Raw genomic sequence first — 27,262 nt, forward strand, 5'->3', positions numbered from 1 at the left:
AACTTGAAGATAGCCACATTGGTACAATTCTGGAAACGACTTTTCTATTTCATTGATGGCAAAGTATTTTAGTAATATTTTAGCCATGAAGCAAATAGGAATGATTTGGTAAGTCTTTAGTTTTAATAATGAACACGAGGCTCACAAACTGTGGATTAAAGGTAGAGAAGACCAGCCTCCTTTTTTAAGAAATATGTCAAGTAAGGCTATCCCAAGGTCCCAGCAGAGGGCGGAGGTGCCCGAGCCCACACCCCGGCTTGTGACGATGCTGATGGCAGTCTGGCCAGTCCTTTCTAAGGCGGGTTTCTAAGCAGCCTTGGTATCCAAAGGAAGTGCCTCCAAACAAAATCACAGCTGAATGGACAGGATAGCTACTGACGGGGAAACTTCACCCATAGGCGGGAGAAAAGTCAAAGGTGAATAGTGTAGTGCCTTCCCACTTCTCTCACAGAGCCATTCTTACAGAAACTCCCAGGTATCAACTAAAAAGCAAAAAGCATTAGTGTTGCAAAAGACAAGTGTTTATTAGCTGAAAGATTTCCTCACAAGTCTTACCGAGTCTCATTCTCCAGGAGCAGAATGAATCACCTCTAAGAAGATACAGAAACACAAATAACTTTAATAATTTAAGGTAAATAAAAGAATGCTTGAATCTATGATTAGAAATAAAAATTACAAGTATATCTATGCAGAAAGTACAAGTTTCAAGAGTCTGACATCAATCCACTACTATCAAAATAAGTATTTAAAGAAAGCAAAAATAGAACTGCTGAACAGTGGGAGGGGAAATACGACAAAGAGAGAAGGACAGACCAAGAAAAGGAATGAAGGAAAGTGAGTAGCATCCCCAAGGGGGTTTTTACAAACAGGGATTCAGATCAGAGGAGCAGACACACACCTGTCCAGGAATGCGACCAATGAGCTAATAGAAAATGATGAAATGTCAGTTATAAATCAAAAATGACAACCCAAAGCATCTTAAATTCTCCCATCCAGACATTATGTAACCCTCAGCTCTGTGTGGTGCTGGTGCTCATCACTCTCCATGAGAATGAGATGCAGGACAGACACATCACTGGTTGGAGGTTCAGAGCTCATTGACTCCTGAAGGTCAGGGTTAGCAGTACATGACTGTATTCACATAATATACTTCTTGATATCGAAAAGTAACATGTCTCAGAAGAAACTCAAGTAAAATTTATTTTGAATAATCAGTAGACTCTTCCTTCAACTTTAAAATAAAGAATCTTAAAATGTCCACTAACTTCAGGCTCTCAGTATTCCAGTCCAGGGGTCATCCAACTGTCCCTTTGGCCCAGGGGTGACCAAGCTGACAGGTGTCACAGTATCTTCCTTCCATGTCCTTAGAGTTTTAAGAACACTTCATTTCTAGGTAGACTTTAAATGACCTAATGTACCTTGCAGATCCACTAACGAGAACGCTCAGATCGGAGTAACCTCCCAGGTCTCCCCGTTCTCAGGTGGCCTCCTGCCCACTCCTCCGCAGCCTTGACTATTTTACTATTATGAGTAAATTCTTCCCACTCCTGCCTCTAGACTTACTGTTATGGCCTTTTGTGCCATCTGGATAAAATCTGTTCTAAATAAAGTAATCCACAACTTCTGCCTCCACAGCAACCTAAACATTTAAAAAGTAGTAGTAGTAGTCATCATAGAAAAAGGAGGAAGGAAGGAAGGAAGGAAAGGCGGGGGGGGGGGGGGGGGGGGGGGCGGGCGGGGGAGAAAGGAAGGGAGAAAAGGAGGAACAACAGTAACAAAAAACCTTATGAATGAAGAAATTAAGACCTTTAAAAATTATTCTAGTAATAGGTAGCAAGATCTACCATTTGATTGACAATTTGCTAGTCTGGTGAGACATTCTAAGAGATATTGATACTAAAATATGTTGGAGAAAATGCTTGACTTATGTATTCATGGAGATAAATATAGCAGCAACAATAAGCAAGTGCATAAAATAAAAATATGTGCCATGAGCCAATGCTGACTTTCATCAGCAAGGAACAGTTAACGCTAAGGTTCAAATCATGATTTCCTGATAGAGAAGCAAGATAAAAATAAGGGATAAAAATGTAGCTCCAGACATCCAAGAAACTTATAAGAAACTAAGTTATAAGAAACAATGCAAAATGAATACAAATGAAGACAGGAGAAGTTAACACCTACGAGGTACTGTATTTTCATAACAATAAATTATCTGACAATATTTTGTTTTGTTTACTAAAGAATGACAATTCCTGCTGGTGGCAGGCATAGATTATTTCATCAAAAAAAACCATTAAAAGAATGAGACATTCCTGACACCACCTGTTATATCAACCAATAGTTCTAATACCCTCTCATTAATCTTTGATAGCTGATAATTTGAGTACAAAGACATGATGAATCAAAACATGTAGCAGGTTTAAAAAGATAATCCTTCAATGCAATCTCAGCATCTAGATGGTAAACACAGAATAATTTCCTAATCTGGCATAAGATTGTTTTTTAATTCAAGGAATTAAATGTGCATCGGTCTGCCGATTTATAAAAATGAGAACGATCAAAGCAGTGACATGGCTGGGCCTCACACTGCCTACATTCTACCTGAAGAGGGCCTGCGGCGGAGCACTCAGCTGTCAAGAGGGAGCAACTCAAAGGAGAGCACACAGTCTATGAACCAGCTGGAGGGCGCCATCCACACTTTGCCCTGGCGGACCCTCTCGGGGCGGTGGCTGGACACGTCCTCGTAGACGATGTACTGCGTGCAGAAGCGCTGGTCAGAGTCAGGCTTGGCGTGGTAGGCGACCGTGTTGATGGTCTGAGTCACGTCGCTGTCGGGCTTGGGCTTTCTCCTGAGGATCTGGCCGCCAGCCGCAGTGACGAGCTTCATGAGGTTGTCCTTGGGGTGGTGTTTGAAGATGCCCCCAAAGTAGAAGTAGCATCCATCAAACAGCTTGGGCAACTGAAACAACAAAAGGAAAAAGCTTGTGCTCTAGCTGGTTTGGCTCAGTGGGTAGAGCATCCACCTATGGACTGAAGGGTCCTGGGTTCAATTCTGGTCAAGGGCACATGCCCAGGTTGTGGGCTCCATCCCCAGTAGGGAGCATGCAAGATGCAGCTGATCAATGATTCTCTCTCATCATTAATGTTTCTATCTCTCTTCCTCTCTAAAATCAATTAAAAATATATAAATTTAAAAGAAAAAGCTTGTTAAAAGCAGATCAAAATATTTTAAAACACTGCATATAAATGAGGGAATTAAAAATACAGTCAGGAGCAGTTAAGAAATCACTTAAGGAGGCGCTAAGATGTGGTGTATTTCTAGTGAACTCTCTGGGTCAGAATAAAAGACCTATGCATTGATAGGTTTCCTAGTTATACTTTTTTCCCCGAAGACTCAGTCAGCATCTCAGGTACTTTTGACTCTCATCAGATTTTAGATGTGTTTTGTATAAAACAACCACAAACGAAAAAAGTAAAGAAAAACTGTTCATCAAATTTCTTTTATCAGAAAATTAATTCCTATTTGGTGGGACCAAAAAGCCCAAGGATTCCTGGGTATCTGAACTATGCTTCAGGGATACCATCTTTTCCATGGACTGTTACCATTCTGCCCATCTATAGTCAGGGCCCTGTATAGTAACAGCCTAAGGCTCCAGGGCAGCTGCTCGGTGCGGCTCCAGCGTTAGAGATGTACTGCATGGAGCACAATACATTCCAAAGACGGCCAAGGGTCCAATTAGCTATGAAACACACTTCTGTGTGCTTTATGAACAACAACAAAAAAAGTCTCAGAATTCCCTAGTATGAAAATTTTTCTTCTTCATCATTTCTAATGCACATCAACAGGATAATGAACATCATCCATTAAAACTGCAATATGTGGCAGTAAAGACATATGGGAACTAAATCTGAGCAGCAGCTGTAAGTCTTCTTTCAAGTTCTTTCCTGTATCTGCGACTTCACCTCCGATTCTGAAAGGTTTATGGCAACGTTTGAGATGCCAAAAACCCATTAATGGTGTGAAATTATTACCTTCTGGGTTTTACTGCTCTTCGTGACCATCTCTTAGAATCAAGTGCTTGAAATCAGAACAATTAAAATTTTAATCAGTCACCTACACTCGTTGAAAGGGCAGGAGAAGTTTTTCCTGATGTGTTAATAATATTCAGAAATAAGAACAATGAAATAGTAGCAAAAGGAAAATACCAGCTGTTCACGGTTCAGCCTGCTTCTCTGTGGTCCTTGAAGAATCTCGTAGTTCTCTTCCTGCTCGCATTGTTTGCTTTGTAGACATGCCTTCACCCCTGACCAAAAACAGGAACGAGAAATAGATTATCCAGTGAGCATGGCTTCTTTCTCATTGAAAGTAAGCAATTTACCTAAGTGATTCTTCTTCGTGGTTAAGTATTTTTTCAAAATAAAAATAGAAACTTTACTTATGCTAAAACAAGTGTCATAAAATGGGCTTTCCATATAAAGAGAATATAAATCTTTCCTTCCGAGGACTGAGCAATGAAGTCATACTGACACTAGCAAATTTGTTTCCTTTCTGAAAAACCAAAATCAATACACTATTTCATACACAAATAAAACTCTAAGTTATCAAAAGGAAGGTGAATAAAAGTCCCATTTAGTTCAGCCCACAGCAATCTGAACTTGAATGCTATCATCCGCATGCTCATCCTCCCAATCATGTCTCATTTCCTGTTGGACTCTGAGCAAAAGTGCTCTGGTCCACAGCACCTGGCTGAGCTGGCCCAGGACAGGGCTCCATCCCGCAGTGCTTGTTACCATCAACAACAGGCTTCTCCCGGTCACGTCTCACCTGACACTGGACTACGAGCAACCTGACAAGGAAAGTGCTCGGGTGGCCATGTGACAGGGCTCAACAAGCAGAGCCTACAACATGTTTGGGATCCCACAGGTACACACTGAAGTCACCCTCTAGAGAGGACTTGGTGAGCAACACTGCCCTAGAGCTGCTTCCGTTGAGATGTTCCAAGATGCTGCTCCATACGTGAAAGTCAGAAGACTGAACAACTCAATACTCGGTCTCTCCAATAGCAGAGCTTTGTCAAGAGGTTAAATATTTTCCAGACTTGGGGCTACTCATGCATATTCAAATGCAACATTAAACTGTGGCCAATCTATAATCCCCTGTCTTGTGATTCTTAATTTGTTACTTTTGCCTGTGCTTTGGTGTCACTTTCCCTCAATGTTTTTAATAAAAGAATTCTATTTAGCCATGTTTACTACACTGAATGTCTAAATCTTATTCTTCTTACTAATTTATCATAAATGTCATGGTTCTATATAAATTGTTTTTGCATGTAGTAAAACATATTTTACAAAGACAATTTTTAATCACTCAATGAGTAAAAAACTTTTTCTAATGAAGCTAATATTAAAATAGTAACTTTACTGTGTATGAAAAATGAATCTCAAAATGTCCGACTAGGTCAAAGTATTATCCCAGAAACATTGCCAGTGTGTTCACATTACATCATACACTACTTCCATATTTAACACCAAACCCCCAAAACATTAGCAATCTAGCTGTATCACTGACTTACATCACACTCATTATTTTACATGTAAACTATTACTTCAGCTTTTTATCAAGCATAGAGCCCCATTTCTAAATCTTTCTTAATATTTGCAGAGCATTCATAACAGAATCTTTAGATAAATGAATATACCAACCTATAAAGCCAAGGACTTAACCACTTAACCCTGAACACTCCTATGTATCTACTGTAACAAATGGATGGCTAATGTCTAATTAAAGAAATAAATTAATGGGCCATGACTATACTTGTTGCTTATTCATTATGGTTTTATTTACTGTAAAAAAAAAAAAAGGCATATTAAAATAGTATCTATCAATGCTGGTAATGTACTGACATTAGTCACTCAGCAGAATGTAGCCTTAATAGATACTAGAATGAGGTAAGCTGGCATCAAGAAAAGGAGATGGCAGGCACCATCAGGGAAGCGTGGCACCTCCACAGGAAGATGCTAGTGCCTCAGAGTGTAAATATGCTACAAGTCATAAACCTTTCAGCTTTATGGCAGCTGTTCAGTAAGTTTCTGTGAAGTAAGGCAGAAAAATCCACAGTTAATTACTAAGCTGAATGAATACATCCCTCTGATACTCTCTTATTCTAAGGAACAATGTGCCAACTCTCTAGGCTACCTAATGAAGCTCCAACTAAAATAACATATAGCGTGTTTCCCCACTGAAAACTAAGAAACAACATTCTGAATGGTGACAAAGTGCTCTGTGAGAACTGCTGTCATAGCATAAGAAACATCAAGAATTTCTTACAAGCTGGGAGTGACATCTAGTCCAAGGGTTGTTAACCATAATGTGTACAAGAGCCCGTCAGATTCCAAACAGCTGTGAGGAGCCTGGTGTTAATCAGTAGGAAGTTGTGGAGACAGCAGTGAATGGGAAAATACACATCACACTCAAAGACACAAAAATTAAACGGGTGTGGACACAACAACATAAATTGTATCTGCTTTGGCCTGATGCTGCATCTAAACAGCCTCTTCCTTTCATAGGACTTATATGCATGCATATAAGCATAGCCAATGGATGCAAGACAGTGGGGGGCGGGGGGGCGGGGGAGATGATGGGCATGTGCCAAGGGGAAGGTCAAAGGGGGGAAAAGGAGACTTATGTACTACTATTTGTAATACTTTAAACAACAAAATAACATTTAAAAAAAGAATACCTGTTTTGATTAGAACAATCACCATATGACACTGTATTTGCTAGGTCTGCCTAACAGGTATAAAAGATCTGATAGATTAGAGTGGAGAAGTGCACACACACACAGGTTATAATTTCAGTGGCTGAGACCCAAGCCCTCACCTATCCAATTACTCTTTGGAAAAACTGTAAAGAAGATACTATTATTGCAACTTATTATTTCCAGAGAACTTGAATTCTGCTGAACAGACACACTGTTTTTAAAATGGTTATAAACAAACAGGTATCTACCTACTAATCTACTACTGTTTCCTTTTGATTATTTCTTTGCTGTTTGCATTCACACATTTATATATTATTGAAAGTAGAGGTATTAATTGTCCTATTCATTTTAAAACTGAAACAATCCTGTTTTCATACTTCAGTGTTAATAATCATATGAAAATATAATTCTTTTCAGAGAATGTTGCTAAAACTTACAGAATTTTCTTTATTTCATATTTAGGTTATTCCCCCAACTTCTTGCTATTTATAATAATAAAAGTGTAATATGCTAATTAGACTGTACAGCCAAATGACCTTCTGGAAGTCATTCCAGACAAAGCCTCACAGCAGGGATTGAGGCAGAGGCAGTTAGAGGCAATCAGGCAGGCAGGTAGGCAGAGTGGTTAGGGGTGATCAGGCAGGCAGGCAAAGGAGGTTAGGGGAGATTAGGTAGGCAAGTGAGCGGTTAGGGGCAATCAGGCAGGCAAGTGGTTAGAGGCGATCAGGCAGGCAGACACAGTGGTTAGGGGCAATCAGGCAAGCAGGTGAGTGGTTAGGGGTGATCAGGCAGGCAGGAGAGTGGTTAGGGGAGGTCAGGCAAGCATGTAGAGGTGGTTAGAGGTAATCAGGCAGGCAGATGAGCAGTTAAGAGCGATCAGGCAGGCAGGCAGAGGTGGTTATGGGTGATCAGGCAGGCAGGCAGGTGAGCCATTAGGAGCCAGCAACCCAGGATTGCAAGAGTACAGGCCAGGCTGAGGGATACTCCCCGCCGCCCCCATGCATGAATTTCATGCACCAGGCCACTAGTTAGAAATAATAACACAAATAATTTTTTTTTGTTCTTTTATCTTCATTACTTGATTAGGGTAAATTCTCAGAAGGGAAATTATTAGGCCAAAGGATATTTATTTTTATTTTTACAAAATTTCAGTAAAGAATTTCTGTAAGCATGAAGTTACCTAATCAATCTTAGTTGATATAAATGCTTTGGTATATTCATTTTTTAGCAAAGTTTGAATAAAAAAAATTACATTTTTTAAAATTCCACAGCATTCTCAATATTCATTTGAAGAAATAAATTTCAATAGAAAAGTAAAAGCATATTATCCTGATTACAAGGTTTATAATAAAATGACAAATAATGATTGTCTTTTAGGTTCCATCTTCCCCAAATTAAAACAAAAAGGAAAAACCACCTTATTTGGCCCTTCCAAGCACCACAGACTCAAGTCCAATGTCAACTGTTTGGCACATTCCCACAGCAATTCCCTGAGGTGCCGAGGACTTTCAAAGCTTCCACAGCAGCAGTTATATTTAAACTTAAATGAGAGTGGGGAAGAGGGAGAGATTATTAAAGAAAAGATGACAGCCATCTGTTCTCCCCTTTACAATGATGAAAAATGAAGAGGCAGAATTTAAAAAAAAAAAAAAAAGTTTTTTTAAAGGTTAGACTAGAGGAAATTTTGAAAGCAGTGTACTAAAAGGGCAGGTCAAAACATATTTTCGCACTGACAGCTCATTTACATCTTTAGGATGCAGTGCTACCTTATTTATACTCTCAGGGATAAATGAAATGACATTTATATTTTTTCCATTATTTCATTCTAGTCACCTCCCTACCAAAACTCACCCTTATACAGAGCTGGTTATAAGTTGCCTATGAGGAGGTTAGTCCTAAAACTAGAACTAAAATAGAATCTCAGCGAAAAATTTAATCTTGAAGAAGAAACTTTTCCTGTCTCTAGCTCCTATTTCTATAAAATATCTGAAAAATACATATAAGACAGAATGGTGCAACAGCAAAATTATGGCTGATTTTCCAAACCTCATGCTAAATCCAGTAAGTGAACATTTTAATACACTCTCCACATACACCGTAGAAAAATAAGGGTTATTACCAACAAAGACAAAACATGTTTAAACAGAAAACTTCCAATAAATTGAACAGTTTTTCTTTTTGTTAATTTGTTTAATTTATTAAATAAGTCAATTATCCAGAGAACATTTAGTTTCCCCTTGAATCTCTGTAGTTTATGGAAAATCCCATTAAAATAGATTATATTAAAGTTTCTACATAGTTAAGCCAGCAAAGATTTTGTCTCCAACAAACTAATGAATAACCTCAAATGCAATATCTAGTTTTAATGAGTCACAAAACTTTACAATTAACTTTGAAAGCTCTGCTCCATATTTTCTTTGATATACATGGTTTCCAGATAGTTTGAATAGTCCTGAACTTTTTTTTTAATCAAACCGAATGCCTAAGACTAAGGATATAGAAACTGCAAGAAATATGTATTAGGAAAAAGAGGTATTTTGAGCATTCTTGCCCGTTTTTTACAAACCCAGTGACTATTTAAAGTAATTGTTTCAAGCCCTAAAGCTATTTCTCTTTGGACTCTGTATTAGAAAGTATAGTGTTATGAACGTCTATCAGATTCCATCTATCCTTTACATGGAAAGAATCACTGATATTAGTATATGTTATTCACTACTGTGAGAATCACCAAATAGCACGCTATTAAGTCAGCTAGAGTACATCAGTGATTCTATAAAAATGACACTGACAAGCCATTCAATTGACAAAAACTTCCATTTCCTAAAGAAGGCAGATTTTATGGACATGAATCATGTAGCCTGTATATGTAATCAAATGCAAGTTCAGCATATTCACAAGAACCATATACAGTACTCAAGTTAAGTGGTAAATGCCATAACTTTCAAAATTTCACATGGCTTTATTACTGACACCTTATTATGAAAATGTATTCCTTCCTATAACCACTGGCAAGATTTCTGACACAGATTCAGTACAAAAGCATCTAGAATCATGAAATCATTTTAAATCAATTTTTTAAACATTGAGGCCCAGTAAGACTTGCCATGAATTTGAAAGGGAAAAAAGTTAAAAAAAAAAAAAAAAAAAAAAAAAAAAAAAAAAATAGGAATGAGACAAAAAAGAAAAAAAAAAAAATTTTCAGACCATATTTTTTAAATTGGTCATGATTGAAAGAGACTAACAACAGAATGATGAGGTCAGAGGGGGTGCTATTGCCAGTCATATCCACTTAGCTGGACAGGAACATATCAGTGGAGACCAGCATCACAAGACAAATGGTAGCTGCATTTATAAAGGACATTTACACTGCCCTGACCTGGTAACTCAGTTGGTTAGAGATTCGTCTTAGTAGGCCAAGATTGCTGGTTCAATCCCTGGGCGGGGCACAGACAAGAATCAACCAATCTACACTAATAAAAGAGTAAGATGCAAATTGACTCTACCTTCGCAACTCCCAACAGCCAATCAAGAATGGGTATGCAAATTAACCCAACAAAGATGGTGGTTGATTTGCATATGCAGGCGCAGAGCAGGTGGGGGCAGGGTGGGACACTTGCATCATTGCCATGGCAACGACACAGGCCTTCTGCACGGCCAGAGCTGCTCTGGGCCTCTGGGTCTCTGGGCATCATAGGAAGGCAGAAAGGAGGCTCCAGCTGGAGTGAAGGCGGTGCCAGCAGCCAGGGGAAGGAAGGCCCATTCTTGCACGAATCTTCGTGCATTGGGCCTCTAGTAAATGAATAAATAAGTGGCACAACAAATCCATCTCTCTCTTTCTCCCTTCCTCTCTCTAAAAATCAATAAATAGCTTTTTTTTTTTTAAGTACACAAATACAAAATGCTAAAAGGAAACAGTTTTATAAACCAAATCAACTTCAAACTATACATTAAATTAATAATAAAATTAAGATCTTAATAAATCAAGCATTTCTACCATAAAAATTTCAAAGCACAAAGCCATAAAACAAAGTTTTTAAAAACTAATTCTGACCCATTATTTGCTTCTTAAAAAGAAAGTTTCATAAAAATATATGAAATGTTTCTTTAAATGTTTTATGTGAAATAATTAGATTCACAGTAAGTCCCATGCAGTTTTCTCCAGGGGCCAATGTTAACATCTTACACAACTATAGCACAATATCCAAAGTCATAAGTTGACATTGATGCAATCCATAGCTTATTCAGATCTCATCAGTAACACATGCACTTATGTGTGTGTGGTATGTGTATTCCTATAAATATATAATTTAATTACCTTTGAAAGGTAACCCCCACTAGGATAAAAATTCTCAAGACTCCTCCTTAACCCCTTTACCACCACTATTCTTTTCTACAAAAAAAGGTCAATCTATGTCCTACTTTAGCCACTGTAACCAAAGTAGATAATTTTGCTACTCGGGAGTAGAAAATAACCTTGTGTTAGTTTTCTTTTTATTTGTTTGTAAGTCCTAACTGAATCCAAGGCTAAGAAAAGCAAACAAGTCAAGAGTAGGAAAGGTGAAAGCAGCTCTGATAATGGTGTTACCTGACTACCAACAAGAAGCGGGTAATGGGGATACATTTGCAGCAAGGTCTAGATAATAGTTGATATAATTGCCCCAAATTGGGTGTTACACAGGTACCGTAGTCTAAATTTCCCAGCAGTTTGCTAAAATATATCAGATTAGCTGAGAAAGGCAAAGGAGTGTTTACATATAAGTTTTTAGAAATCATAGAGGAAAAGCAATAAAGTACTTTTATTCCCTAACAGTATATTTAAAACATGCATTTATTAAGTTAAATTGATCACTTAATAGTAATATGTATTGCTTGGGCTTAAAAAGTCTACTATACAGCCCTAGGTTAAGTGGACAGAGCATAGGCCTGTGGACTGCAGGGTCCCAAGTTCTATTCCAGTCAAGGATACATGCCCGGATTATAGGCTCGATCCCCAGTAGGGGGGCGTGCAGAATCAATGATTCTTTCTCATCATTGATGTTTCTATCTCTCTCCCCTTCTCACTTCCGCTCCAAAATCAATAAAGATAAATTTTTTAAAAAGTCTACTCTACAATCCATTTACACATTATTAAAATAGTTGGTATTGTAGAAAAAAATACTTTGAAACCAGAGCATATCTATAAGCATTTACCACGAACATCCAAATGATTCCATAAATATGACAAGCTTTTGTAAAATGCAATACTAGCCAGAGGTAAGAAAATTAGTATAAGTTCCTTAAATAATTATTGGCAACAGTATGAAAAATGAAATTAAGTCTACTTAATTCACTTTTTAATTCTCTCAAATCTAATACTTACAATCAAATTTTAGGATCCAGCATCCATTGAGAATCCCAAGCATACATTTCAGGGTACTTTGAACTGTATCACCAGAAATAATGACATGAGTCACTAGAATACAAAAAAAGCAAAAGGAGAAACAGATACATAAACCAAAATAATTACATTACCAGTCTGCATTTTATAACTAGTCTGCACCTTATAAACTTCTATCTGGATTTTCTTCAAAAACAACAATTTGTAAATGTAGAAGCCTTCTTTGGATATCATTCTGAAGTTGGGCCACTAACATGAAAAATCATTTCATAAAGCAAATATCTTAAAGTCACACTAGCCTATACCATATTTCCCCCTTTATTTTCAGGTCTAAACTGAGGATTTAAAGCATTACATGCACTACAATTTATGTCATTAGCAAACTCAAAAGTTTGCTTTTCTGACATATTGTTCTATACTAAACTAAGAGCAAACTTTACATTTCCTTACCAAATTAAGCCTATAAGTGGTTTATCACTATAGGAAGATTTTAGATTTATTACAAGATGAAAAGTACATAGTGATAACCCAATAAGAGTTCTACAGAGGAATCACCTGTTTAAAATTTTTTTTCTACCAAAAATGAATAAAGAGTCCTCACCCGTACTGTCAAACTCGGCACATTTCTTAGCCTTAAGAATGGCTGCCAGCTCACTGAGCATGCCCTGTTGTTCTGAAGAAAGCCCGCTGCCAATGAGCACAAGAGGCCCGTCCCTCCGCTGGGCAGCAGGCACCTGGGAATAAAGGAGATGCCATGTTAACAACATTGAAGGACCAGAGAAAAAAAGAAGCTGACCTTCACTGATGTAAGCTTGAATTTCATTACTTAGCTTACTCTATACTAATTCCCAATATTTCCATTCATTCATCACTCAAAACCTTAATGCTCAATCCATTTAAATGACCGCCCTCCCCCCCTCCCCATTTAAATATTACGTGGGATAGCTCTTTTCTCTCAGGGCATCTTGTTTCCTTGATTCTAAATTGCATCTCTTTAGGGTATTACAACTTCTCTGTCACCAACAAGGTTTTTTTTGTGTGTTTTTTTTAAAGTAACCCCAAATACCCATTTAAAATGATCAATTCCCTGTCTCCGCTCCACTAACTTATTCTAATAGAGTTGAACTCAAACTTGGTCTATTTAGTTTGAAATAAATTATGTGAAAAATAAAATATAAAAACACTAAGACATCTAGAACAGCAGTAATCTAAAAGATAGAGACCTATTTTTATCCCTGGAATAGTTACTTTTCAAAACCAAGAAAATAAAAATAGATAAGAGAATACAAAAGTTGCTGGGACCGGTTTGGCTCAGTGGATAGAGCGTCGGCCTGGGGACTGAAAGGTCCCGGGTTCGATTCCGGGCAAGGGCATGTACCTTGGTTGCGGGCGCATCCCCGGTGGGGGGTGTGCAGGAGGCAGCTGATCGATGATTCTCTCTCATTGATGTTTCTAGCTTTCTATCCCTCTCTCTTCCTCTCTGAAAAATCAATAAAATATATTTAAAAAAAAAAAAAAAAAGAGAGAATACAAAAGTTATACCAGATTCACCTTAGTAGTAAGTCAATGAAGCTCATGGGAAGGAAAGAAGTGCTATAGAAAGACTGAGAACTAGGAGGATCCAAGATGGCTGCGCCCAGGTGAACACCTAGCCGCAGCCGCACACAACAATTTCAATAAAATACAACTAAAATATAAAACGGACATTGCCCAGAACTACAGGAAGGTTGACTGACTGGAAATTCTACAGCGAGAAGCAAGGAGAAAACCAGAAGGAGGCGCGGAGGAGCTGGAAAAGCCCAAGGTACAGAGACGCGGCGCGCAGAGAGGAGGAGCCAGAGAGGAGGGGGAGGCGGAGTGCCTGGCAAGCGTTCCCTAGCGGAAAGGAGATAAAACTCCGACTGTGCTGGGCCCCTGACTGCTCTGAACCCCAGTTCCCCAGACCCCGGAGACTCAGGCTCAGCCATAGGGAGCCGGGCTGTAAGGCGGGACTCCGGGGAAGCGGCGAAAGGAGGTCCCGGCAGCGCGCACACTGCACGCAGAGAAGGGACGGCCGGCTGTGCCGTGGGATTGCCCTGACCGGGAAGGAGACTGGGGCTCCAGACTGCTCTGAACGCCACCTCCAACTCCACTTCCAACTGAACTGAACCCCAATACCGGGCTCATTGGGGGAGAGCATAGACTGTTTGGCAGCAGGCGAAAATCGAGGGCACCTTTCTCTCAGAGGCGCCGGCAGCAAGCACTAAAGGACCCGCATAGGGCAGGGCTGACGGAAGCCAAAGCCGCAGGCTTCACCCTGAAACCCCGTCCCATCTGTAACTGCGAAATGCGACAACAAAATAGATCACAAACGAAAGAAATGGAGGACAAAAAGCGTCTGGATATAGAGTTCAAATCTACGCTTATAAGGTTTTTCAAGAATTTCCTAGAAAAGATGGATAAGACCTATGAGCAGGGGTCTTCAAACTACGGCCCGCGGGCCACATGCGGCCCGCAGAGGAGTCTGATCCGGCCCGCCAGGTTTTTTGGGCAGTGAGCGCAGCCGAGGTGTTACAGTAGGAATTAGTAGTTCATATAGTCCGGCCCTCCAGCTCTCTGAGGGACCGTGATCTGGCCCCCACTTTAAAAAGTTTGAGGACCCCTGCCTATGAGGATATGAAAAGAGATCAACTAGAATTAATAAGGAGTCATCAAGAAATGATAAGGGATCAACAAGAAATAAAGAATACATTGTCTGAAATAAAACATATTTTACAGAGTCCTAAAAACAGAAGGGAAGATCGCAAGAATCAAGTCAAAGATTTGGAACATAAAGAGCCAGAAGGCACTCCTCTGCAGAAGCTAGAAGGCAAGAGAATCCAGAAAATTGAAAATAATGTAAGAAACCTCTGGGACAACTTCAAGCGAACCAACATCAGAATTATGGGGGTCCCAGAAGATGAGAGAGAGCAAGATATCGAAAACATACTGAAAGAAATAGTGACAGAAAACTTCCCCCACCTGGTGAAAGAATTAGACTTACAAGTCCAGGAAGCGCACAGAACTCCAAACAAAAGGAATCCAAAGAGGACCACACCAAGACACATCATAATTAAAATTCCAAGAACAAAAGACAAAGAGAGAATATTAAAAGAAGCAAGAGCAAAGCAGGTAGTTACCTATAAAGGAACACCCATACGATTGTCAGCTGACTTCTCAACAGAAACCATGCAGGCCAGAAGGGAATGGCAAGAAATATTCAAGGTGATGAATAGTAAGAACCTACAGCCAAAGATAATCTATCCAGCAAAGCTATCACTCAGAATCGAAGGTCAGATAAAGAGCTTCACTAATAAAAAAAAGCTAAAGGAGTTCATCGCCACCAAACCAGAATTATATGAATTGCTGAAGGGGGTTCTTTCAGAAGAGAAAGTAAACAAAGATAAAAATTATGAACAACAAATACGTAACTATCAACAAGTGAATCTAAAAACCAAGGAAATTAAAAAAAAAAAATCTGATGAACAATAGTAACTGTTGAATATAATAGAATCAGAGGTATGGAAGGGGAGTGAACTGATGATTATTGGGGAAAAGGAGAGAGGGGGGCGTGGGAAGAGACTGAACATAAACTGTGCACCTATGGATGAGGACAATGGGGAGTGGGGAAAGGGCAGAGGGTGGGGTGGGAACCTGGTGGAGGAGAGCAATGGTGGGGGGAAAAAAAGGAACATTTGTAATAATATGAACAATAAAAACTTATTAAAAAAAAAAAAAAAGAAAGAAAGACTGAGAACTGTATTACTGGAGATTAAAAAAGACAAAAATAAAGAGAAGTCATCAATGGATGGCATTAGGGAAGAGAATTGAAAGCTTCAAAAAAAAAAAAAAAAGTAAAAAAGTAATGGGACAGATAGTGTATCCAACAGTAGCCAACAGAAATTTAATAAATGGAATTGGAATCAGAATTAGCTGAAAGTTATCTGATTTAAAAAAAGAAAAAAAAAGCAATGACTGAGCAATGAAGAAAACAAAAGGTAAACCAACACAAATGTATTAAAGGATAAATCAAAAAAACAAGAGTGCAATTTTCAAATACAAGACCTAGGGTTTTCTCTGTGTGAGTCTATATGTGTACTGGATATCTGGCATCTCAAAGCTCCAAAGAACAGGAGTGAATCACTGACAATATGATCACCAACCCAACTCAGCAACTAGATTAGAGAAAGCTGGCATTTATACATGCACTTCACCTATCATAGAGATCACTCATCCAGTCTGACGCCCTACAATACTACATCTACATTGTTGGCTACATCTATAAATAGACCTCAATAATTCATTTTTTAAAATATATTTTTATCTATTCCAGAGAGAAAGGGAGAGGGAGACAGAGAGAAACATCAATGATGAAAGAGAATCACTGATACATTGCCTCCTGCATGCCCTCTCCTGGGGATCGAGCCTGAAACTGGGGCATGTGCCCTGACCCAGAATCAAAGGAAGCCACATGCCTATATGAGACAGTGGTGAAGGGAGTGGGTAAGAGACAATTGGTTTGAATAAGCAGAGGTCTGAGAACCATGAGTTTCAAAAGACATTTTAAAAAACACCCCAAGCCCAGCCAGCATGGCTCAGTAATTGAGCGTTGACCTATGAACCAGTAGGTCAGCGTTCGATTCTCCGTCAGGGCACATGCCCAAGTTGTGGGCTCCATCCCAGTGTGGGACATGAAGAAAGCAGCCAACTCATGATTCTCTCTCAACACTAATGTTTCCCTCTCACTCTCCCTCTCCCTTCCTCTCTGAAATCAATAAAAATATATTAAAAAACAACAACACCACACCCCAAGGGGTTCAATACCCTGATCTGATAGCGATCAGATACTATGTACACTGTCATTAAACTCTCATTTAAAGCAAAACTGGATATGGAATGTCTTCTTAGATAAATCACTTATTCTTAATTAATGAGTTTATAAAAATATGGTTTAAGAACTATGAAAAGAAGGAAAAGGACACAGAAGTTGCTTAAAGGGAGCATGGGCAGAGAATTCAAAATATGAACTCCAGAAAGCAGCATTTTAAGTCTTGAAGCTTCAAGACTGCTTCTCAAATGTAAACATGCTTCCCAACAGCCATTTACCTGCACTTGAGACTAATAAAACTTGTACATGGGAAGTAGAGAAACTCAACCCCCACCACTCATCACCCCTTCTTCTTCCGGAAGCTTCCTGAGGCAGCTCGCAGAGTTTAGAAATCACTGACTTGAAGGATTTCAGACTCAACAATGAAGCACTTGTGCTTGTTTCAGGGGCAAGTGTGTATCATGAACAACCAGCCCTCCAGAAGTCATTCATGCAGGCAACACAAACAGAGAGAGCCGCTATCTGCCAGACACTGTTCTGAGCACACTAAAGAGCAAGCGCCTGCCCTCACACAGCTCACATTCTAGCTGGGAGGGCTGGGGGTGGGGGTGGGGGAAGCAACAAAATAATAAATTCTGTCCGTCTGGCAGGAGCCAGTTCACATACTGGAAAGCGGAGCTCTCCAGTGAGATACAGGGGGGTCCGATCTGCAGAGTAAGGGGCCATTTGCACTTCTGGTCCCACGTTTCCTGGCAGAGGTAAGAGCTAGTGCTAAGGACCTAAAACGGGGCATGTTTGGTGGATTCAAAAAACTGCAAGACAGCCCATGTGGCTGGAAAAGGATGCGTGAAGGGAGTCTGGTATGATTGGAGGAAGGCAGATCCCAGAGCTTAGCTTTCATGATTGCACATAGAGAAAATCCCTTTCAACTTAGAACTTATCGTTGGTTACGGTATCTACCATTACTATCAAGTATCTACCATTAAGATAATAAATAATGATATTCACTGGCCATGTCCATGTGACACACACAAAGTATAGGTCTCCTACACTTACGAAAAAACACATTAGTAATTGGATAGCTGAATTGAGAGGATAATCACGTTGCTTTTTTTTTGAAAGGCATTCACATCCTCAGACTCCAAGAATTTCATACAGATATCTTTATTTTTGACACATTAAAAATAATATTTCTCTGGCTTTTACATTAAAGGAACATTGGCAAATGACAACTTAGTTATGCTGTGTCCTGCCAGAAAAGTTCAAGTTCAAATGAATAAAATAAGCACCAATTTATAGTTGTTAAGTATGCTGAGACTGAATGAGTACTGACCTAATAATTTGTGTTCTAACGGATCCATTCAAAAAAAATTTTACAGCTGATTAACCCAGGGCAAATCACAACCTTTCTAGGTCTCATTCCTAAATTGAGGAAATTAACCCGATTTCTAGGTTCTCTTCCAGTTCATTACCACTGCCCTTACTGGACAAGAAGTCTTCCCTAATGGTCCTAGATGTCAACCTAGCCTTTTTTCTTATTTTCCCCAGCTGAGCAGTTGCCAAATATAGGGAGTCCACCATCCATCTCTCCAAAACGCTCGTCTCCTCCCCATTCCACCTCACTGCCACCACCTGCAGTCCAGTCCTGACACTGCACACCTGGGCTCCGCCACAACAGCTTCCTCAGTCTCCAGTCTTGTCCCGCTCCTGCCCGCCCTCTGCAGTCCCACTCCATTAAAACACACTGAAGGGCCCCACTGACCAGGGAAAGAAAAGTCAAAACTCCTCCTCAGGAAATTCAAGGCTTTTCACAATCTGATCGCAACCTAGCTCTTCACTGTCAGTTCCTCTTTTACACACCGTATGTCCTCTCACACCAAACTCTAGTTTCTCAGATGTCCAAGGTCTACGCTTCCTCGTCTCGGAGCAGCGGTTCCTTCTATTGGGACTGCCACACTCACTGTGTATAGCTGATTGCAGTGGGCAATGCTGGTGGATTATTTTATTTAGATTAGCTTACACAGTTACAATGTTTCCTATATCCCACTAAAACGTAAGCTCCTTGTGAATAAGAGTTCTATCAGTTGGATAAATGCTGCCTAAAATATAGAGGGGGGGTATCAACAAATATTTGTCAATACATTTATTCCAATTATGTCTTCAAATTCACAAGAGCTAATAAACAGGAAGTGCTCAATAATTGTTTCATGAATGAAAGCAATTTGCTAGCTGGAAAATTTTTTAATTTTGCTTCTTTAATAACCAATTTCAGTAAAAGATAGAAATTTCCCAAAGCTAAACCCACTTACTACTGAGCAATGGTGAGTGGCTGAGGATTCGTTCTCTGGCGGCAGCAACACCGATTTCATAGTCTCCCCGTCTGCATAATCCACAGGCCGCAGACCAAATATGTTACTGGCAAAGTAAGTACAAGTGGGTTAAGTACATAAAATATGTGATTTGATTCTTAACTAAAGGAATGCACCAGCAAAATAATTTTTTCAACTTCCTTAACACATTTCTTTACTAAAGAAATTACTCAGAATTCACATAAAGCATAAGGATCAAGTATACACAGCAGCTGAATTCAACGGAAAAAAAGAGGTGAAACTTCAATTTGACACCAGAGAATCACAGGGGGTATTTTTAGTTGAATAAGTTGTTATTTACACATGAATTTTTTCACAACTCTGTATTCTTGTGTTCATGTTAATATTTTACATCATTAATCACGGTGTGAGATGTTTTCAAATGCAAATAAAAATAATTTACTGTAGCAATTATGGGCTCTATCATCTATATAAATAAACACAGAAACCAGAAATCAAATAAATTCACAGGATAGGTAGTTGGGCCCACAAGAAGGAAAACCAATGCCACATGACAAACAACTTAAAGTAGTGACTTTTAAAGTCAACTTTAAGAGGTATGCACACTGCTCTCTGCAATAACCACACCATCACAGAACACACTGGAATGGTTCAGAGAACAAGCAGACTTCTCAACATGTACTATCTAATTCACAGGTCACAGACTATCACACTGGAGGAGACATGATACACACACAACGACTGCTGTTTCAAAGATGAGAAAACAGACAGAGAAAGGTCCAATGACTTGTTTTTCTTGTCCATTAACAGTAATATTCATTATTGCCCATCATTAGTCTTTCATTTATTAGTAAATTTTAAAAATTATACAACTCTTGTCTACAAATCTACTTCCTTACATACAATTTCAAAATTATTTTAATATACTACACACCATGGCAGAAGTTTTCTAAATAACTATTTCTCTTGTAACCTTTTAAATATTTTTATTTTTAGAGAGAAATAAAGGGACAGGGAGAGAGGCATTGATGTCAGAGAGGAACACTGATCAGTTGTCTTCTGCACGCCCCTCTTGGGGATGAAGCCCACAACCCAGGCATGTGCCCTGACCAGGAATCAAACCTGCAACCTTTTGGTGCATGGGACAACACCAATGAGCCATACTGGCCAGGACATAATCTTTTATGGTTTTTAAGATTATCGTATATCCATACAACAGCCACTAAAGTTCATGTGAAAATGCAATGTATTAAACAGGATATAAAATGATAAATCCAGTATAATACCAGATTTTACATCTGTATTGAATGTGTAGAAAAAGATCCGGATGGAAACAGTGAAACATTAAGGGGAAGAGGGAGGAGGTGGGGGTCACCTCCGATACTGAATGGAGGGCACTTGGATGAGAGACACACAGATAAGAGACAGAAGCATCTATTGGGTTTAGGGACAAGTCATTAAAGACCTTAGAGGAAGTTGTTTGATGGCACAGAATGGGGAAAAAAAGCAAATGAATTAAGAAACAAATGTTTCTCTAATGGCTGCTATCCATGACCATTGGGTTTAGTCACTATTCCTTATTGGAACAGTGCCAGGTAAGCACTGATAGATTTGTATTTGCAGAGTCCCCTTGGTGCCCAGGTTTAGGTATGTGTGACCTCTCTCTGGCAACAGTCTTCTTCCAGATGAGGTTTACTACTATCGACTGCACGAACTTCAGCTTTCTGGTTTACAACAAAGCGACACACTTCTCTGTCCTGGAATGTGGGTCTTCACAGATTCCCATGTAGTTAGAGCAGACAATCTCAGCTTATTTCAAAAGTAGCTGATCTCATCACTACACTGATACTTCTCAATTGCATTCCCTAAATTATTATGCCCACATGTCAACGATCTCTTCACAGACATATTCTGTAAGTATGATAATAAAAAAAAATAGCAACCAGAGTTCAAAAACTAACATTCTAGGTCTTAAATCACCAAGTGCAAAAATGAATAAAAACGAAAAAAGTCACAGTATATGCCATAAAAAAAAAAAAAAAAATCACTGCACACATAAAGACTTTTGAATAAAGACAAATGTAGAATTTGTAATCACATGAGCCCACTCACATGTACTTGAATACATAACTGCAGCATACTTACTTTACATTAGGGGTGTCGAACTCAATCAGAGAAGGGGCCAAAATCTAAAATCCAGCCTAAATCGCGGGCCGAATGGTTTACTGAACAGTCATAAACTGACAATGTCATAAACTGACAGCGGAGTGCAGTGATGACAGCGCGGTGCGGGCCACATTGCAAGGCCTGGCGGGCTGGATTTGGCCCGCGGGCCTTGTGTTTGACACATGTGCTTTACATGAATACAAATCAAGTCTACAGTAACAACATGAAAAAAATGTTAATGAAAGTACTTCCCAAAGTACCTGACCATCAGCTAATGAGTACTTTAGACCAAAAACTAACAAAACAATGGTCTCATAAGATGCTCCTACTGTCTGAAGAACTGCTTCATTAATGACTAGTAAGAGTCTAATTTATGTTTACAGTCCTTTACACAAAGCTTACTATCTCATCTGGTCTTTAAACACTGTGGTTAATCTACTTAGATTGTGACTGGTTTCCAGTTAAACACAATTCACTAGCCCCTGAGCCTTTCACTAGCCCCTTAGCCTTCCTGTATTGTTAGAGAACTAGAGAATGGCACATTACAAATGCTAGTTTGAGAGATACCACGTGTACTGGTTAATAATGCGGATTTTTTTCAATAGATGGAGTTACACATATGTTGATATATATATGCAATTTGATATGTATGCTATTTTGTTGTATTCACAGCACCTTGCTCCTTCCGATCACCACTTGCTCTGATCAATGGCACACGCACTTTCTAAGCAGCACTTCAACACATACAAAAAAGTGGAAAATTTGGTCTCTGAATGGTTTGCCTCAAAACAAGAAAAGTTCTATTGGGTCGGTATCCACAAATTACCTGAAAGATGAGGGAAATATGTAGCTAGCGATGGACATCACTTTGAATAAAGCACTTTGATGTTTCTCTTGAAATTATTGTGTTTTCCTAGATTATAAAATCCACATTATTAACCGGTACACCTATAATCGGTTAAACCTATTAAATCCTCATGTTTCTGTGATGATGTGGACCACTGTAACTTGGAATCAGACACAAGATTTTAAATGGTAACTTCATAAATCAGAGCAAGAGAAGGCAGAACATATGCACAATTTCTCCTTTCTATTATAGGGGCACAAAAAAGTCATAAAATCTTTTTTCCTCCATATTGATATATTTGAATGAGCTAATACTTTGCTTACAAATTTTGAGTGAAAAATCAGTTCAAAATGTTCATAATTAAATGTACTATTTAAAAAAAAAATAGGTAACACAAGAAGAAAAAGTCACATGTCACACACAGGGGCTACCAATATGATTGTTTTTTAATTGAAGACCGTGATAAATCTGTTATTCTCAATTGCTACATAGGGAAGATATATTTTTTTAGATCTGCCACAACACCATAGACTCAGGCTAAACATCAATAATTTCATTAGAATGAGTTCCTAAGGGAGCTTTCAGACTGAATTTTATCGAAATGTTCATAAATATAACATATTTTTTGACATACTTTAACCTAAAACCTAACATGTAAACTAGGTATTTTGGAGAGATACATAAGACTTAAAAAAATATTATCCTTGCCTGTAATCTTAAAGGAGATATATTCATTCAACAGATAAGTATACAACTGACAAAGTATAAACCAAAGCACAAGTAATGAGGTAAAATATGAAATGCGTTCCAAAGAAGGTAAAGAACACACATTAGCCAATAAAATGGCCTTAACCCCAGGACTAGACATTGGAATGTGGTGGATGAATGTGATGGGTGTGTGGAGGGAAAGGGCCACATGACTGCTGAAATGAATGGAATGAATGGAAGAAAGCCTGAAGAGTAATCACTGCATGCTCGTGCGTAGGAGCCAAATACGATATGGAAAATTGATGAAATAATCAGGCATGAAGCAATGGACATTAGAGACAAAGACAGCATGTAGCTGTGAAAATGGAAGAGCACAAGCGTCTGCTAGTTAAGTTCTCTATGGGCTATAGGGGCTAATGTAACACCAGGCTGTGCTCAGAATGTGGAAAAACATCAGCATCTTCACTGTTGATTTTACATGTAGCGCATTACATGTAGATTTTACATGTAGCGCATATTAACACCTGTCATATGCACCACTTCTAACAGTTCAGTTCTCTGAATGCCCTTTCGAAGGAAGCCTCTCAGAATTCAGTGAATTCCAAATGATTAAAATGATTACACAGATAATATGCTTTATCTACATTAAACCCTAAAAATGTATTTTTCTGGTTATTGAAAGATTACAAAATCACTAACCAAGAAGATACCGCTTTGATTCTGATTTTTTTTCTGTTCCTTCACAACACAGTACATTGGAAAATTTTACCAGTTTTTTTCCAATGTATTCTTTTTTTTTTTTAATCAATCTTTATTGTTCATATTATTACAAAGGTTCCTCATTTCTTCCCCCCTCCACTTGCTCTATTCCTTTAGTTGTTATTTTCCATCAGAATCTTGAAAATATATTTCATATAAAGCTTTTAGTGATTGAAGATTTTATACTTACTTTAAAGTCTTTGCAGAAACCTAAGTGTTCCTAAGTTATTGCTTTTTGCCATCGAAAGCTACTAAGAAATACTGGAGAACCATTGCTACTGATAGAAGTTTAAAGATTCAATGAAAAAATGGCTGTACATTGAATATACATACACATAACATACATATTCCAGAACTAGCAATAATCATTTAATCGTTATTTACTTTATACACACAGAATGAGTACATGTATGTAAACATGGAGGTTATGAATATCATTTGGTAATCATCTTGGCAAATATTCATTCAACAAGAAACTCTAAGAACTCTTTCAGTCACTAAAGAACCAGTGAGCTTCTGTCCTCACTGAGCTTGGTGGGACAAAGCAGAGGGAAGCAAATAGGAAGGACTTAAAACTGGTAAAACTTCCTAGACATGAAAGGAGAAGGAAAAGAAGGGGATAGAGAAGTAGAATACCAGTATTCCAGGAGAGGAAAGAGTGAGCAAAGGCACTGAAGGGAGCTAGTGGGGCAAATGAGAACAACAAAAAAGAAAGAGAAGAGCAAGAAGACAGAAAAAGAAAAGGGATAAAGAGAGGAAGGCACACAGAGACAGACAGACAGACAGACAGACAGACAAAGAGAATGCACATGGGGAAGAGATGCTCTGGAAATGTAAGCTGTGATTGATTTTTCACCTTTAATGGTACCAGATTAAGTAAGAACAAAAGGGTGGTATTAGAGTTGGACTTTATCCCAATGACACCAAGAAACACTAACTAGTCAGCTCTCTTAATGGTTGTAAGCAGAAGAGATGGCATCAATAGAGTATGATAGATAGAGCTGAGGTCACAGAATCAGATGGCCTGAATTTAGATTCTAGCTTTGCCACTCACTAGTTGTGTGACTTTCGAAGAATTAACCTATTGTGCCCATTTCCTCATCTGTAAAATGGGAACAATAATACAACCGACCACTTTATAGGGTTGTCACGAAGACCAAATGAATCCATACACCAAAAGCACATAAAACAGTGCCTAGCAGATAGTAAAAGATAATGATTGCTAGCTATTAACATTATTAGATTTGCCTTTTCAGAAGACAGATACAGAATGAAGACAGGACCCTTATCTTCATTTTCCCCAACATTATAATGCACTTCATATGTGCTTTGTAATGATATGATGGAGGATTACCGAGGAAAAGTAGAACAGCCTGTTTTCTTAAAAACATGAAGTAATATTGGAATAGATATTCATTTTCCTGTGCAAATCTAAAGACACACAGCATATACTAGTTTACCCTAAAAATACTTTTTCTCTACTAATATTCTTTTTTATCACTAAGACTGATGAAAAAGAAATACTTATCCAATGGTTAAACCACAATGTTTAAAGGTTCACCACAGAAGTGGTGTTCGGAACACAGTATAACCCTGTAATGTCCTTTCCCCTCAAGAATGATATACTAGGCACCTGCCTACAACTGTACCTGTGATGAGCTACACCACTATTAAAAGGGGCGAGTGAGAGATGGGCACATTTAAACTTGCACTTGGCACATACAGGTCACTCAATCTTAAACACACGTAAGCAAAAAGGCATTTTTACTGATGCTAAACCTATCACAACTGACAGGAGATAGTCCATGAATAAAATCATCATGAAAAACCATGAAATTGCAAGCACATAGGTTTTAATTTTTCAAGTCACTTGGCTTGCTGTGAAGCAGGGGAAAAGCAGAGAAATTCAAAAGAGAAACATGTTGTTGTTTTTTTAAGCTATAAAACAAATTATCTGTTGTAGGAAATTAATTTTTAAAAAATTAAATTTGGTAGGGCAATTGAAAGGAGCAATGGTGCATATAATATTTTCTAATTAAGAATTCTGCACCCTTCCAAAGAAATCTCTGCTAATGGCAGATCAAGTTCCAAATCCTAAACGGCATTTCTGTAAAAAAGCATCTGATATTCTCCATGCACTCAGAAAGGCTCTGATGTGGCTGAGGAGCTCTTGTCTTAGGCTCCCACCAGGACACAGTGGAAGGAAGGCAGCGGGGAGGAAGGACCGTCAGTGGAGTTCTGAACAGTTACCAACAGAAATATTCTCAGGCAGCAAAGAAGTACAGAAGATATGAACTCTTTTCTCAATGTCTGAGGTTAAAACAGAATGCATCTATCTTCTTGAAAAATGGACTCTTATTTTAGCACACTAGAGGTAAATCTGTCATGAAAATAAAAGTTCAGAGTTAAAGGAATTAAAACTAAATTCAAATTTAAGATGCACTTAAAAAAAATGCCAAAGTTTGCACAGCAAAAGTTCAAAGCACATAATAAAGCACTCTAAGTAAAATGGAACTTTAAGAAAAATCAGTAAGGTGTTAGAATATTAAAATTCAATCAAAGCAAAAGGTAAGGTCTCAAGTAGATAGATGGCCTTCTACTATAGACATATTTCCTCCATTATCATAATGATTTAAGGCCCCAAAACCTTGCAGTAGGAAAATTCATTGTTGAAGATCGTAGCCTCTAAGGGAAAATACAGTTGGTGAACCTATGAAAGTCCTAGATCTTTTCAATTAAATCATGAAGATGGCAAATAAAGTGTCAGTATTTTAAATTCACATTGCATATGGTTAATTCCTAGATACCATGACTTGCCTTATATGGTTTCAAGATTCCCCTCCACCGGTATTCATAAGAGGCTTTCCAGTTCTCTCGACTTTGCAGTAGGTAAGTTCCATTCTTCCTTTCCTAGGCCTGGCCTTCCATAACCATTCAATGCCTAGCTATATTACTGAGTTGACTCTTTCCATTTCCTGGGCCACAGAAAGGCTCTCAGTAATCTTTACATTTTATAAATTACTACTGAGAAGATAGTTCTTGAACCTTCCACCAATATTTAAAGTCATGTGGTGTTAGCATCTTTCATGCAATTTAACAACAAAACATAACAGATACAGAACTTTTTAAGGCAGGCCAGGCCTAGGGACCCTACCTGCTCACAAATTTCGTGTGCCTCTAGTAAGAAGATACTATGAAGCAAAGATACTACTACTTAAGTTCTATGACTGGAAGGAAATGCAATATATGGACAAAGGAATCAAGAGAGGTTAGGCAAAAGGAAATGCTGAGATTAGAAATTAGCCACCAAAAAGAGTATTCCAGACAAAGGGAAAAAGTCTATTTAAAGGCTAGAAGACAAAATAGTCTAGCACATTTTAAGGAAATAAAAAGTTTTAAAAGGTCACTGTAAAAAAAGGAATGAAGGAGGAAGTGTAGAAAGACAAGGCTGAAGAGGTTAAGTAG

General features: G+C 38.5%; 1 protein-coding gene across 1 annotated transcript in view; it reads right to left on the minus strand.

The window, feature by feature from the left end:
• Positions 1 to 499: 499 nt before the first annotated feature.
• The window catches only part of BARD1 (BRCA1 associated RING domain 1), a 58,029-nt gene continuing 31,266 nt past the window's right edge, over positions 500 to 27,262 (minus strand). Inside the window, exons 7-11 of the mRNA XM_084892642.1 lie at positions 19,297 to 19,402; positions 12,743 to 12,875; positions 12,124 to 12,216; positions 4,210 to 4,307; positions 500 to 2,962 (exon numbers count right to left, since the gene is read on the minus strand). Of these exons, the coding sequence (XP_084748768.1) occupies positions 2,630 to 2,962; positions 4,210 to 4,307; positions 12,124 to 12,216; positions 12,743 to 12,875; positions 19,297 to 19,402 (763 nt within the window). The 3' untranslated portion in view covers positions 500 to 2,629. The remainder of the gene's footprint in view (positions 2,963 to 4,209; positions 4,308 to 12,123; positions 12,217 to 12,742; positions 12,876 to 19,296; positions 19,403 to 27,262) is intronic.

The sequence above is a fragment of the Pipistrellus hanaki genome (genome assembly GCF_964339955.1).
Source record: "Pipistrellus hanaki genome assembly, chromosome: 8".
Lineage (NCBI taxonomy): Eukaryota > Metazoa > Chordata > Mammalia > Chiroptera > Vespertilionidae > Pipistrellus > Pipistrellus hanaki.